At 41.3% G+C, this 14,522-nt stretch overlaps 1 protein-coding gene across 3 annotated transcripts in view; it reads right to left on the minus strand.

Moving 5' to 3' along the window:
- Positions 1–14,522, minus strand: part of LOC128693257 (receptor-type tyrosine-protein phosphatase T) — a 55,282-nt gene that overhangs the window by 27,207 nt on the left and 13,553 nt on the right. For 2 of the 3 annotated variants that reach the window (XM_053782820.2, XM_053782819.2), the window contains exons 2-6: positions 7,797–8,555; positions 6,334–7,391; positions 3,366–3,542; positions 2,730–2,830; positions 1,992–2,117 (exon numbers count right to left, since the gene is read on the minus strand). In XM_053782820.2, the coding sequence (XP_053638795.2) occupies positions 1,992–2,117; positions 2,730–2,830; positions 3,366–3,542; positions 6,334–7,391; positions 7,797–7,860 (1,526 nt within the window). In that variant the 5' untranslated portion in view covers positions 7,861–8,555. The remainder of the gene's footprint in view (positions 1–1,991; positions 2,118–2,729; positions 2,831–3,365; positions 3,543–6,333; positions 7,392–7,796; positions 8,556–14,522) is intronic. The other variant, XM_070089368.1, reaches the window with a different exon arrangement.

Here is a 14,522-nt window from a genome sequence, read left to right on the forward strand (position 1 = left end):
GATAGGCTGAAAACACTGAATTTATACTCTCTGGAAAGGGGTGGAATTAGAGGATACGACTGAAGTGTACAAATAAAAAGCAGGAACTAATAAAGAAAATACAAATAACGTACTGAAAATATCTAAAACAAGACTCGCAGCATTGGATTGAGGTTTGACAAATTTAGACTTAAAAAGGATAAAAAAGAACAAGGAAAGTACTGGTCTGGCAACAGTTTTTTTTAGATGAGAGGAACAAACCCCCCAGTAGCGTCACTGAAGCTAGAACTTTGGAAAACTAAATATAGGGTGAACAGGCATGTGAGTGGGTGTGGTTCAGCACGAATTGGACCTGCCTATTCCATCCATGGGCCAGTAAGTCTACTCCAGTGTTCCCCTGTTCTTAAGATTTTTATGTTAAGTTTTCTTGTGGGAGATTTGTGTGGTGGGGGAAGGGAGGATGCATATGTGCACTTGTTGGAGTGTTTCAGAATCCCACTAGTGGGTCGTTCTGTGTTGGGGAAGGGGGCGTACTCGCCTATTCGTTGTTGCAGGGGTCAATTCTCAGATTTTGGCCCCTTCTCTTAACTTGCCACTCTCCAGATTCACTCCCTTGTGGGCCCTATCGTACTTGCTCTTCAAACTATTTATGGAGCCTGACCCCACCACTTCCTCGCCAAGATAACTCGAATCACTTCTCGACCACTATAAAACTTAAGAAATACATTCTAACATTCCAAAGGCTCATCTGCCTTTAAAGGCCCAGTTGTGTCCTCGAGCTCTCGTTTCTTACCTCTCATGCTGCCTGTCCCTGTCTGTCTTATTCCCTGAGTATTTTATAAGTTGGTATCATGTCTTCCTAAAATATCTTTAAATTCAATTCCGATAGCTATGAGCACTCGTAGTTCATGCCCTCTTAGCTCAGGAACATGCCTCGTTACATACTTCTACAGTAGCCTTCAGGAATCTCGAGTGTCTTTCCGCGCACTTTACGTAACATGTCAGGTTCCTCTTGGAGTACGCAGCACTAGTATGGAACCCACACCTGAGGAAGTATGTTAAGAAACCGGAGAAAGTGCTGAAGTATGCAGCAAAGCTTGTTCTTGAGTTAAGGGGCTTGAGCTATGAGAGTTTAATGGACTTGAAACTAACGACATTAAAGGACAGAAGAACCAGGGGAAATATGATAACAAACAAAATACTCAGAATTGATTGGGTAGACAAGGACAGGCTGTTTCAGAGGCAAGAAACATTTACTTGGGGACACAACTGGAAGTTAAAGACACAGATGGGCCACAGGGATGTTAGAAAATATTTCTTAAGTCTCAGTGTGGTCGGAAAGTGTAACGATCTCAGTGAAGGAGTGGTGGAGGCAGGCGCCATACATAGTGTTAAAAGCGTGTACGATAGGGCCCACGAGGCTAGGAGAGAATGTGGTAAACGACAAGTTAGAAGGTGGGGGTCAGCAGCTAAGACTCGACCCCTGCAGCCACATATAGGTGAGCTCCTCTGCATTTTCTCCAGTTTCTTTGCGTGCTTTTTCAGGTGCTGGTTCCATACTGGTGTTGCATACTCCAAGAAGGGTCCGATGTATGTTGAATATAGGGCCTCGAATGACTTGAGATTCCTGAACGCTACCCTTAGATTTGTCAGACAAACGATGGTTGCAGAGGTTATTCGACTGGTGAGAGCCGCTAGCGATATATCAGGCATTATGCTCACTCAGTGGTCTTCCTCTCTGAGTGAAGCAGCAGCCTGTTCTCCTAATTTATACCGTTTCCGGTCTTGCTCCTTGCATGGATGCACTTGTGAGTGGACTTTGGTAGGTAGCTGCTGGGACAGGAAGGTGCACGCATGTGTGTATTTGTCGGGGTGCTTGAGAGGCACATCTAGTGGGTTGTGTAATGCTATGGAGGGAGGATGCGTGTGTGCACTAACTTATCAGGGAGCTTGATGGGGACCAGTTGGTAGTTGTGTGATGGGGGAAAGGGAGGATGCGTGTAAGTACTTACTTATCAGGGTGATTGAGGGGGACCTCCCAGAACTCAGCATGGATGGCCCTGACCTCCTTGAGGCACTGACGCAGCTGCCGACGACTCGTCCTGTTCCCAGCCGTCATGAGAAACTCCTCGGGAGTACTGAAGAAAAAAGATATGTATGAATAATTCCTATCTATAAATATTCCGCAACGTTAATAAATAAATATATATAAGCAATTAGCAAATTTTGCTCGAAAAGAAAGAAGACAGCTTTCTACCAGATTAAGACTACACAAAAATCATTTAAAAGTATAATAACGCAACTGATTTCGAAAGTAAAATGTCATATTATTATTATACTCATGGAGTAGTACTAAACTCGTGAAGGTTATGCAGAGGCAATTAAGGTAGCTCAAATTCCTTAAAGCAAGATACTTATAGCTCTGTTATAGGTGTCTGTATTGTATAATACTGTTATTACTTTGTAAATGGATTCATTGAGTCAAGAAGTACGCTAAAAAAAATCCCAATAAGAATAAATGAGTCAGATCTCTTCAGCACCTTTAATAAAAAAAATACCAGTAGAGCCAGCTGTAACTTCTCTTCAAGAGGGAATGTGACAAAGTTCCTCAAGTCAACACATCTGCTGTTTGACCCAGTGATTCAAACATCAACAACCTGACTGGTAAGCCATGACTCTGGAATCCTGGTCAGAGACCGGGGCCTCAGGAGCAGTAACAGATAAATACATGGAAAGTTGATGTGACGTACCAGTGTCGTGGAGGAGAGGTCACCTCTGGTGGGGGGCAGTTTGGTGCTAACTCCAAAGTGAGGCTGGTGTTGGAGCCTCGACGCTCTAGCAAACCCTTCGCCTGTAGTAACAAGTAACTCATTTTACAAACACATTGCTTCTGCAGCAGGAATGTTGCTTTTGTAGTTAACTAGAGGCTCTAATTATGGCAAAGTTATAGTGGGGAATATTTTTGGAACATACTCTAAATTTACAGTGATTAGATTCAATAATCAAATTCTTTATCTATTCTTCTGTTGATATAATAATGTTTTATGCTGTCATTTATGTAAACATATAATGCGTCTCTATGTCTTCATTTTCTACTGATTAATCAAATTAACAGTAGAATATAGCTTATTTGAAATTATGTTATTACTGGGTAAACAAACAGGATATTTCCCATTATATCTTAACCACATGAATGGTTACATTGATTCTTCCATTCCATCTTTATTTTATTTTTTATAAAGAATTAGATATATTTCTCCATGATCCCTATTGATTTAGATAATTAGACCCGTCCCATTTAGGTAAACCTTTCTACTTTCTTGAAGCTAATTACTCCGAAAAACTAAGACATTCTTCCGTACTGTAACTCATCTTCCCCATCTCACCTTGATCCTAATGGGTTCTGCCTGTAGATGAGTTAGGGGATGTAGGTGGTGAGGTGTGACGGGAAGTGCAGCACTGCTGGAAGCTGGGGTGGGCGGCTGCACGGTGGGGGACCTCACACACCAGTCTTCTTCTCCCTTGACTCTCTCTCTCCATTGTACCCGAAGAGCCACCATCACCTGCAATTCTCACTTATTTATTTCTCGCGTAACCCTGAGATAACGACTTATTATATAGCCTGGCGATCCTTGCTAATTATTTTTTCCCTCATAGGCGGTGCCTTGATCCGGTGAGAGGCTCTTGATCCAAGGATCGAATCTGATTGCCTCCCATCTCCTATATATACGTTATATAATCTATATGGGTATAGCATTTCTCCCAGTCATAATACTACTTACTTAATAGCTATTGCATAATTAAGAGGTAATTACTAATTATTTCTCACTAAATATAACTGCCAATTATTTCTTGTATAACTCCGAGATAATTACTAAGCATTTTTATATAATTCAAGAGATAATTACTCATTATTTCTTTCGAACCCGAGATCATTATTTTTTCCTACGCAACTCAGAAATAACTACTAATTAGTTCTTGTGTAATCCAGACATAATTACATCACAACCTGCAATGCACTAGTACTGTAATTTGTCCTGTAACATTTTTAGCGTCGCAATACATAATTAATATATCAATTCGGACTCATGGTCTCGTGTGTCGCACATTAGAAGGGAAGTATGCTAGACATAAGGTCAACGACATCATAAAGAGAAGTCTCGCCACAGCCCGTTGCCCAGCTGAACGGTACAGAGGTCTAACGAAAGTCAAAAGCGTCCTGATGGAGCCACTATGCTACCCTAGGATGGTAAGCAGATTGCCTGGGACTACACCTGTGCTGCCACATTGGCAGACACCTACCTGCCATACTCTGAAGCTGAAGGGGGTGGAGCCGCCAGCTACAGGGAGACCCAGAAGACCCGCAAATATGAAGGTCTTCCCCCTTGCTATAACTTCTTCCCAGTAGGGTCGGAGACCCATGGAGCATGGGGCAACTGTGCTCTAAAGTTCCTTAAAGAGCTGGGTGAAAAACCCATCACAGAAACCAAGGATCACAGAGTGGCCAGCTTCCTCTTTCAGAGACTTAGTGTTGCGGCCCAGATGGAAAATGCCTGCAGCATTCTGGGCACGCGGCCCACCGCCGGGGAGCTGGACGAAGTACGTATTCAAGATATAGCTCTGATATGTTATCTATGTTGTTCTACTCCCTATTGTATTTTTGTTAATGTATTTTGTCTTTAAGTCTACTTAGGGGGTTGGTAGGAGAAGACACTGTTCAAACAGCTCCTGGGAGAACCTTGAGTTTTCCCTGAAGTAAGTTTATTCTTTTCTCTGAGGATGAGGGTCCCCAGTACAGTTCCAGAGGTGGTACCTCCCTATATTTATGTGTGTATATATATATCGTGCCGAATAGGTAAAATTGGTCAATTAGCAAGAAAACTTATCTAACCTTATTATAACAAGTGCAATTTAATTTAGCCTAATCCAACTAAATATATTTTAGGTACGTTTACAATAATTTAATAATAAACAAACAATGAAATATATTTTTTTCGTTAGGTTCAGAATGATTTTTGCGAAATTATTACATACACAAATTTTCGCTTGTCTTATATGGCAAGCTGAGCGTTGCTATTTAAGCCAAGATCGCAAGTTTTACAGATTCGGCACGACATACATACATGCATACATATATATATATTATATATATATATATATATATATATATATATATATATATATATATATATATAAATATATATATATATATATATATATATATATATATATATATATATATATATATATATATATATATATATATATATATATATATATATATATATATATATAATATATATATATATATATATATATAATATATATATATATATATATATATATATATATATATGCCGTGCCGAATAGGCAGAACTTGCTATCTTGGCTTAAATAGCAACGCTCATCTTGCCATATGGGACAAGTAAAAATTTGTGTATGCAATAATTTCGCCAAAATCATTCTGAACCTAACGAAAAAATATATTTCACTGTGTTTCTTTAGTATTAAATTACTGTAAACAAATTTAAAATATATATAGTTGGGTTAGGCTAAAATAAATTGTTCTTGTTATAATAAGGTTAGGTAAGTTTTCTAAGATTCTTTTGGAGCAAAATTAAATTTTTTTACATTAACATTAATTAAAAAAATATATGTTTAAACGTATAAGAGAAAATTTCAGAAAGGACTTAATTTTAAATGAGTTCTTGCTAATTGACCAGTTTTACATATTCGGCACGACATATATATATATATATATATATATATATATATATATATATATATATATATATATATATATATATATATATATATATATATATATATATATATATATATATATATATATATATATATATATATATATATATATATATATATATATATATATATAATATATATATATATATATTGCACATCTCTTTTAGAATGTCTAAACCTACAGTACAATTCACCCTTGTGGGTTTAGCGCTTAATCTTGATTGTAATAATAATAGTAGTATAAATCATGTTAATCACCTCGTCTGTACACCTTACACATCTATCCCCAACATGTATAATAAAGAAGTTTCATGATAATCTGAGAAAGTGCTAATAAATTCTAGTGAGAATTTTTACTATCTTGATTACTATTTCATGCACCACTGATAAGTGTGTTTGGAAGGAAGAGGGGAGGAAGGGTGCAAATATTTGTATTTCCATGTGAAAGTGCGAGTGTTTTAAAGTTTGAGGATGTGTGTGTTTGTATGGAAGCTTGAGTGAGGCCTATGAAATACTTCGGGATAAACGTAAATATAGGTGAAAATCAGTGTGCGAAAGTGAGAATTAGTGCGAGAAAGATTGACGTAGTACCTGACTCACCACGACCAGTATAATGAGGAGCATAACAGATCCCAGGATGGCAGTTGTAGTGACAGGGCTCTCAGGCTCTTGTCCTTCCCCCACCCGAGGAAGCACCTGCTGCGACCCATCCCCACTACCGTTTTTTCTTTTCTTGCTACTCCTGCTGCTGCTAGTGTCGACGGGAATTTCTCTATCGCTGTTTTTGTCAGTGGGAGTTCCAGAGCTACTGACATCTTTCGCTGACTTGTCGAGAGCGCTTTCATCAGGTTGGTTCATCATCTTTAGGAGAGATTCAAACCCTCCTCGAGGTCTGGGTCGTGGGTTAAGGAGAGGAACTTGCGATGTAGTGCTGGGTAAGAGGGCTACAGGCACGGCAGGAAAGTCGTGGACATACCCGGCTGTGTCGCGAGACGTCTGTAGAGACTTCTGTACGCGGATCATGCCTTTAAGCGAATCATTCTGAACCACATGACTGCCATCGGCGGGTGGCTTGTAGTCATCGCCGTTGGCTCCATAGAGGTGCCGTTCATGGTTATCGGAGCTGCTGTGGGGCGTTTCACGATGAGGCTGTGCGGCGGGTGGGCGGCCCTGCTGAGCCTCGGGCGTGATGACTCTGGGGAGATATGAGTCCCCACGGGCAGTGAGTACCGGAAGGGGCACACCCGCCCACCATACACGCTCCCCTAGCTGCCGTGGGACTCCTACCCCTCCGGACCCCACTCTTCGCCCTCCCCCATGACTGTATTTTTTACTGGGCTTCACGTAGGTACTGCTCTCCCTGTAAGAGTATTCATAGATATTAACCTCATTCTGGTAAGACTGATCTAATTCATAATCCAACTGAGGCGAGGTTTTGGTCTCCACGGTGCGGTGCGGGAACCCATTGTAGGAGTACTGGCGGCGCTGAGAGGCCAAGTTATAGCGGTCATCAGGGCGAGAGGGAAAGTGGAGTGGGCGGGAGAGGGTAGGAAGCCCTTCCTGAGGGTATTGTTGCTCCCCTTCTTCCGAGGTCTTCCCCTGCTGCCCACTAGCCCAGCTTGAGGTCGGGGTATATACCGGCTTGCTGCCTGCAACACAAACACAGAGGTTACTTTTATCTTCAAAGTGTGTCACACTATCACATACGAATTTCACAGTATTCTCCATTCGACATGTACGCAAACATTTTACCATTACTAGTAAAAAAATTAGCTATTACTCATCCAATCTACCCACGCCACACCAAACCCACGCACTCCTCACTCAACCCGCCCATATCAAACCCAACTCACGCAGCACCACACCCAACCCACGGAACACCTCACCCAACCCACGCAACACCTCACCCAGCCCACTCGTGCCAAAACCTAACTACACAACACTCGCCCACACCACACCCACGCTACACCCAAACCATCCACGTCATACCCAGCCTACCCACGCCACACGCAACCTATGTATGTAACACCAACCCACCCGCACATTTAGCGTACCTGCTCTAGCTACCACACACAGGGAGAGGAGAGCCAGCAGCCGCGTCCTGGGTGTATGCTTCATGATCCTAGCCTCTACTGGGGTCAGGCAGCCCTTAAAAGTCTTAAAAGTGGCCAAGAATATCTGAAGGCGGCGCTGGAGACGCCATGCTCCAACCTGGTCCAGGTCCTCCCAGAATATCAAACCCGTATTTATTTGATCACCTTAATGTCACCATCGTCTCTTCCCTCGTTCTATACTCCAGAATATGAGACTTTTCTACATTGTTTTATATAAATATTTGCGTTATTTTCAAATCTACAAGAGAACAAATTTTTTAAATTATAGCAACATTTTTTAAACTTTTATTTCAAAATGTTATTTATATTTGCTATTTTTAAAATGGTGACATTGATCGCAGAATACTTTTTTTTTATTTTCTCATCTATGTGTTGTACACCGTCGCATTGTGAGTGTGTCATGGATTTTGAAGAGGCACCGTAGGTGGACTTCAGTCATGGATTCAAAATTAGATATGATATAGCCCAAGAGGTTAAGTAACGAACAGTGCCACTGAGCAGTACCCCTCGATTGAAAATTAAAATGCAGGACCTGGAGCTAGAACTCGACCCCCTCAGAGTACGCAAATGTCACTTAATACAGTTTTCTTGCGCAACACCTTTAAATCTTGAGAAGTAATGGAACTGATTCGATGAAGATTTATCCTGGTAGCGGCCCTTCAGCGGTGATAATCAGTGCGAGCACAGCTGAGCATCATTCTGGAAAAAAAATATAGACAGACTGTAAAACCAATACAATGACAAATACAAGAGCATAATTCACCCCGTAAACTTCTATTGATGAACTCTGTTTTAATTAAGCTTACTTTCCCTATATTATATTTTAATATTTTGGATGTCCTCGCTGAAGACGAGTTATTATAACACTCCAGGCGGGCTGAACAGGGACTTGGGGATCTGTTGTTCCTTCTTGAAATTTCCAGACGACAACCCACTAACGCTGAACCAGAAATTAAAATTTACCTAATATTAAAAAAACAAAGCCAGTCAGCCTTCATCACTGCTATGTGCAGCCCTTCCTTCCTCATGATAATAATTTATATTTAACTAAAGGATATTGTGGAGATACAAACGAAAACCAGAATAAGACCGAGAACGTGTGGCAGGATTATATTTACATAATCTTGACAATTACTTCACAAGGTAATCGCTCAAATATTCGTTTTCGTCAACGTAACACGGAATAAATTGCTAAATGAGACCGTGATGAGAAATAAACTGGTTTCCAGGTTGGGGGGCTAGGCATCAGAGTTTGTATTAATGAATACTTCTACATCTTTTTTTGTACAGCTTTCCGTATAGGATTGAGAATAATTGCACATTTTTTATTTTAATCACTGGGAAACGCTAAACCCATAGGGCTACACAGCGCCTTTGGAATGGGAGGCAATGAGGTTAGAGCCAAAGAAGGGAAGGTAAAATCCAGTTCCTAGAATCAGTAACCCTAAGATTCTTCAAATGTCTGTAAATGTGCTACGCTTCACTAACAGCGACTAGGTTACTCTGTACATAATGAACAAAGATTATTTGGTCTGTCATATTAAAACACAGATGGAGTCTGGCTAGTAAGTGACCAACTAGACTCCATGTTTATTCCTAGCTATGGGGACACCGAGAAGCGAATTAAAACATTATTACTAAATCTTGGAAGGAATGGTCCCAAATCTGCACACAGAAATCACTCCCTACGAAAGTAAAAGACTGGGCAGGCGATGCAAAATGCCGCCAATAAAAAGTAGGGGCGCCATTGGTACACTAAGAGAAAACACCATAAGTGTCCGGGGCCCAAAACTGTTCAACAGCCTCCCATCAAGCATTAGGGGAATTGCCAATAAATCCCTGGCTGCCTTCAAGAGAGAGCTGGACAGATACCTAAAGTCAGTGCCGGATCAGCCGGGCTGTGGCTCGTACGTTGGACTGCGTGCGGGCAGCAGTAACAGCCTAGTTGATCAGGCCCTGATCCATCGGGAGGCCTGGTCATGGACCGGGCCGCGGGGGCGTTGATCCCCGGAATAACCTCCAGGTAACCAGGAATACCCAATAAAAGTATAATGACCACTTGTCGATAATAAGAACTCACATGGAGACAGAAACATGGGATATAATGTTGGTCTGTATACTTCGACCCCAAACTGGAGTCTCTTTCAGGAGATATGCTGGAGAAAACTTCACTGTAAGGTCAAAATTTAAAGACCAATATTATTTTCCATGTTTCTGTGTCCATATTTTTTTTTATTACTAAGCATTTTATTACTGTATATTTATAGCGGTCATAGCGTCGGCAGATTGAAGGTTGTCTCCAAGAAATACCCAAACTACGTTGCTTCATTACACATTCATCACACACAAACATTTCAATAATTAAATTAAAATGTTTATTTCGAAAAGTATACAGTTATTACAAAATTAGGTGACATATATCACTAAACTTGCATCAAAGTTTATTTTCTTCATGAACAATACTGGAAATTGAGAACAACCTCATAACAAGGGCTTGCATACAAGCGTTCATAAATAACAAACAGAACACACGGAGAAGGAAATTCAAGTAACCAACATAAAAAAGAAACTAGTATCCGTTGTTGTGATTTTGTTGATAACTTTTATTAAATCGATATAACTCGAGATTCGAATAACTTGCGAGGGTAAATCATGGTTATCTAACCTGGTTGTGTTGACACAGTGTCCACACACTCCCCGGGCTGGACTCACGTGGGTGACTCAAATTGTTGTTATGGTTAGCATTATAATCACGGACAAGCGCTAAACCCGTAGGGTCACAGCGCCCGGGAAATGCGAGGTAATCAGGTTTAATCCACCGAATCATAGCTCCATTCCTTTGGATCAAGAGCCCTTCGCCAACTTTAAAGAGCGAAGTTGAACTGTGATGGTTAAGCCACTTGACACTGCACTCGGCTGCCTATTATGTAATTTATCCAGGCGTTGTGTGCCCCTTGTGGGTTTAGTGCTTAGTTTTGATTGTAATACACAAATAACCCGCACATAAAAGAGAGAAGCTTACGACGACGTTTCGGTCCGACTTGGACCATTGACAGCCACACTAACAGGTGGAGCAGGACGGCTATATATAGCCGTCCTGCTCCACCTCTGTTAGTGTGACTTTGTCAATGGTCCAAGTCGGACCGAAACGTCGTCGTAAGCTTCTCTCTTTTTTTATGTGCGGGTTATTTGTGTATCGTTCCAGTCACGGTATTGTGCCTTTTTGTTATTTATTTTTGATTGTAATAGATTGTATGACCCTTGAGGGTTTAACGCTTAATGAATATAGTATTTATGGGCATGATATATCAGGATACACACGTAACGAGCATTATTAACCATTCGTTTATTAGGAATAAATATTATATTTAAGGGGAAGCGTTAAACCTGTAGGGGATCATACAACCCCTGGGGGAAACAGGAGGCAATCAGGTTCCATTCAAGGTATGGAAGGACAGGTTCAGTACCTCGAATCAAGAGCTCACCGGCATCATGGACCCTGCAAGGCTCATGTCAGTCTTACATATGACGTTATTCTCTTCATTACAGATGAAATGTTTATGTATAATTGAAATTGTGATTTTTTTCGAGCACTGTTATTCCCCCCCCCCCTCAGGGAAGTTTCTTAACGCCAATAAGGGGGGACTTGATCCAAGGAACTTGATCTGACCTCCCCCACCTAGGATCGAACCTGATGGCTCAAGGCAAGGACGAGGAGTTGTATGACCAACTACCCCAGTTATTGTATGACTAGCTCCCTACGAATTTAGAGTTTACTAATAAGTGTAAAAAAAAAAGCTGTAATTAATTTAGATTGAAGGCACTAGGACATTCGAGCACAGGTTTAAATCCTATCGATTGAACGGCTGTATAGCCCTTGTGGCTTAGCGCTTTTTACCTGGAGTTTACCTGGAGAGAGTTCCGGGGGTCAACGCCCCCGCGGCCCGGTCTGTGACCAGGCCTCCTGGTGGATCAGAGCCTGATCAACCAGGCTGTTGCTGCTGGCTGCACGCAAACCAACGTACGAGCCACAGCCCGGCTGATCAGGAACTGACTTTAGGTGCTTGTCCAGTGCCAGCTTGAAGACTGCCAGGGGTCTGTTGGTAATCCCCCTTATGTGTGCTGGGAGGCAGTTGAACAGTCTCGGGCCCCTGACACTTATTGTATGGTCTCTTAACGTGCTAGTGACACCCCTGCTTTTCATTGGGTTATAATAATAATTTATATGTATAGCGCCAGTCTATATTCATTATATATATATATATATATATATATATATATATATATATATATATATATATATATATATATATATATATATATATATATATATATATATATATATATATATATATATATATATATATGTCGTGCCGAATATGTAAAACTGGTCAATTAGCAAGAACTCATTTAAAATTAAGTCCTTTCTAAAATTTTCTCTTATACGTTTAAAGATATATTTTTTTAATTAATGTTAATGTAAAAAATTTTAATTTTGCTCCAAAAGAATCTTAGAAAACTTACCTAACCTTATTATAAGATAAGATAAGATTTCGTTCGGATTTTTAACCCCGGAGGGTTAGCCACCCAGGATAACCCAAGAAAGTCAGTGCGTCATCGAGGACTGTCTAACTTATTTCCATTGGGGTCCTTAATCTTGTCCCCCAGGATGCGACCCACACCAGTCGACTAACACCCAGGTACCTATTTGCTGCTAGGTGAACAGGACAACAGGTGTAAGGAAACGTGTCGAATGTTTCCACCCGCCGGGAATCGAACCCGGGCCCTCCGTGTGTGAAGCGGGAGCTTTAGCCACCAGGCCACCGGGCCACCCAAGAACAATTTATTTTAGCCTAACCCAACTAAATATATTTTAGATTTGTTTACAATAATTTAATACTAAACAAACAGTAAAGCAACAGCAAAGAACTACAGACCAATAGCACTAACATCCCATATCATAAAAATCTTTGAAAGGGTCCTAAGAAGCAAGATCACCACCCATCTAGAAACCCATCAGTTACACAACCCAGGGCAACATGGGTTTAGAACAGGTCGCTCCTGTCTCTCAACTATTGGATCACTACGACAAGGTCCTAGATGCACTAGAAGACAAAAAGAATGCAGATGTAATATATAGACTTTGCAAAAGCCTTCGACAAGTGTGACCATGGCGTAATAGCGCACAAAATGCGTGCTAAAGGAATAACAGGAAAAGTCGGTCGATGGATCTATAATTTCCTCACTAACAGAACACAGAGAGTAGTCGTCAACAGAGTAAAGTCCGAGGCAGCTACGGTGAAAAGCTCTGTTCCACAAGGCACAGTACTCGCTCCCATCTTGTTCCTCATCCTCATATCCGACATAGACAAGGATGTCAGCCACAGCACCGTGTCTTCTTTTGCAGATGACACCCGAATCTGCATGACAGTGTCTTCCATTGCAGACACTGCAAGGCTCCAGGCGGACATCAACCAAATATTTCAGTGGGCTGCAGAAAACAATATGAAGTTCAACGATGAGAAATTTCAATTACTCAGATATGGTAAACACGAGGAAATTAAATCTTCATCAGAGTACAAAACAAATTCTGGCCACAAAATAGAGCGAAACACCAACCTCAAAGACCTGGGAGTGATCATGTCGGAGGATCTCACCTTCAAGGACCATAACACTGTATCAATCGCATCTGCTAGAAAAATGACAGGATGGATAATGAGAACCTTCAAAACTAGGGAGGCCAAGCCCATGATGACACTCTTCAGGTCACTTGTTCTATCTAGGCTGGAATATTGCTGCACACTAACAGCACCTTTCAAGGCAGGTGAAATTGCTGACCTAGAAAATGTACAGAGAACCTTCACGGCGCGCATAACGGAGATAAAACACCTCAATTACTGGGAGCGCTTGAGGTTCCTAAACCTGTATTCCCTGGAACGCAGGCGGGAGAGATACATGATTATATACACCTGGAAAATCCTAGAGGGACTAGTACCGAACTTGCACACGAAAATCACTCACTACGAAAGCAAAAGACTTGGCAGACGATGCAACATCCCCCCAATGAAAAGCAGGGGTGTCACTAGCACGTTAAGAGACCATACAATAAGTGTCAGGGGCCCGAGACTGTTCAACTGCCTCCCAGCATACATAAGGGGGGTTACCAAGAGACCCCTGGCAGTCTTCAAGCTGGCACTGGACAAGCACCTAAAGTCGGTTCCTGATCAGCCGGGCTGTGGCTCGTACGTTGGTTTGCGTGCAGCCAGCAGCAACAGCCTGGTTGATCAGGCTCTGATCCCCCAGGAGGCCTGGTCACAGACCGGGCCGCGGGGGCGTTGATCCCCGGAACTCTCTCCAGGTAAACTCCAGGTACACAAATTTTCGCTTGTCCTATATGGCAAGATGAGCGTTGCTATTTAAGCCAAGATAGCAAGTTCTCCCTATTCGGCACGACATATATATATATATAGTGTATGTGTAATGGTAGCAGTAAATGTATACAATATTGACAAGTCATATAAATGTAGTCTTATCTTGGGGAAGTGTACATACTTCCCATAGGTATGTATTCTTCTTATTGCATTTCACAACTGTCATATGGCTGTACATCTGAATTTTAAATGTAAACGCATTTTTCGTATCCAGAACAAGAACTAACAATATTGC

The sequence above is a fragment of the Cherax quadricarinatus genome, chromosome 28 (genome assembly GCF_038502225.1).
Source record: "Cherax quadricarinatus isolate ZL_2023a chromosome 28, ASM3850222v1, whole genome shotgun sequence".
NCBI lineage: Eukaryota > Metazoa > Arthropoda > Malacostraca > Decapoda > Parastacidae > Cherax > Cherax quadricarinatus.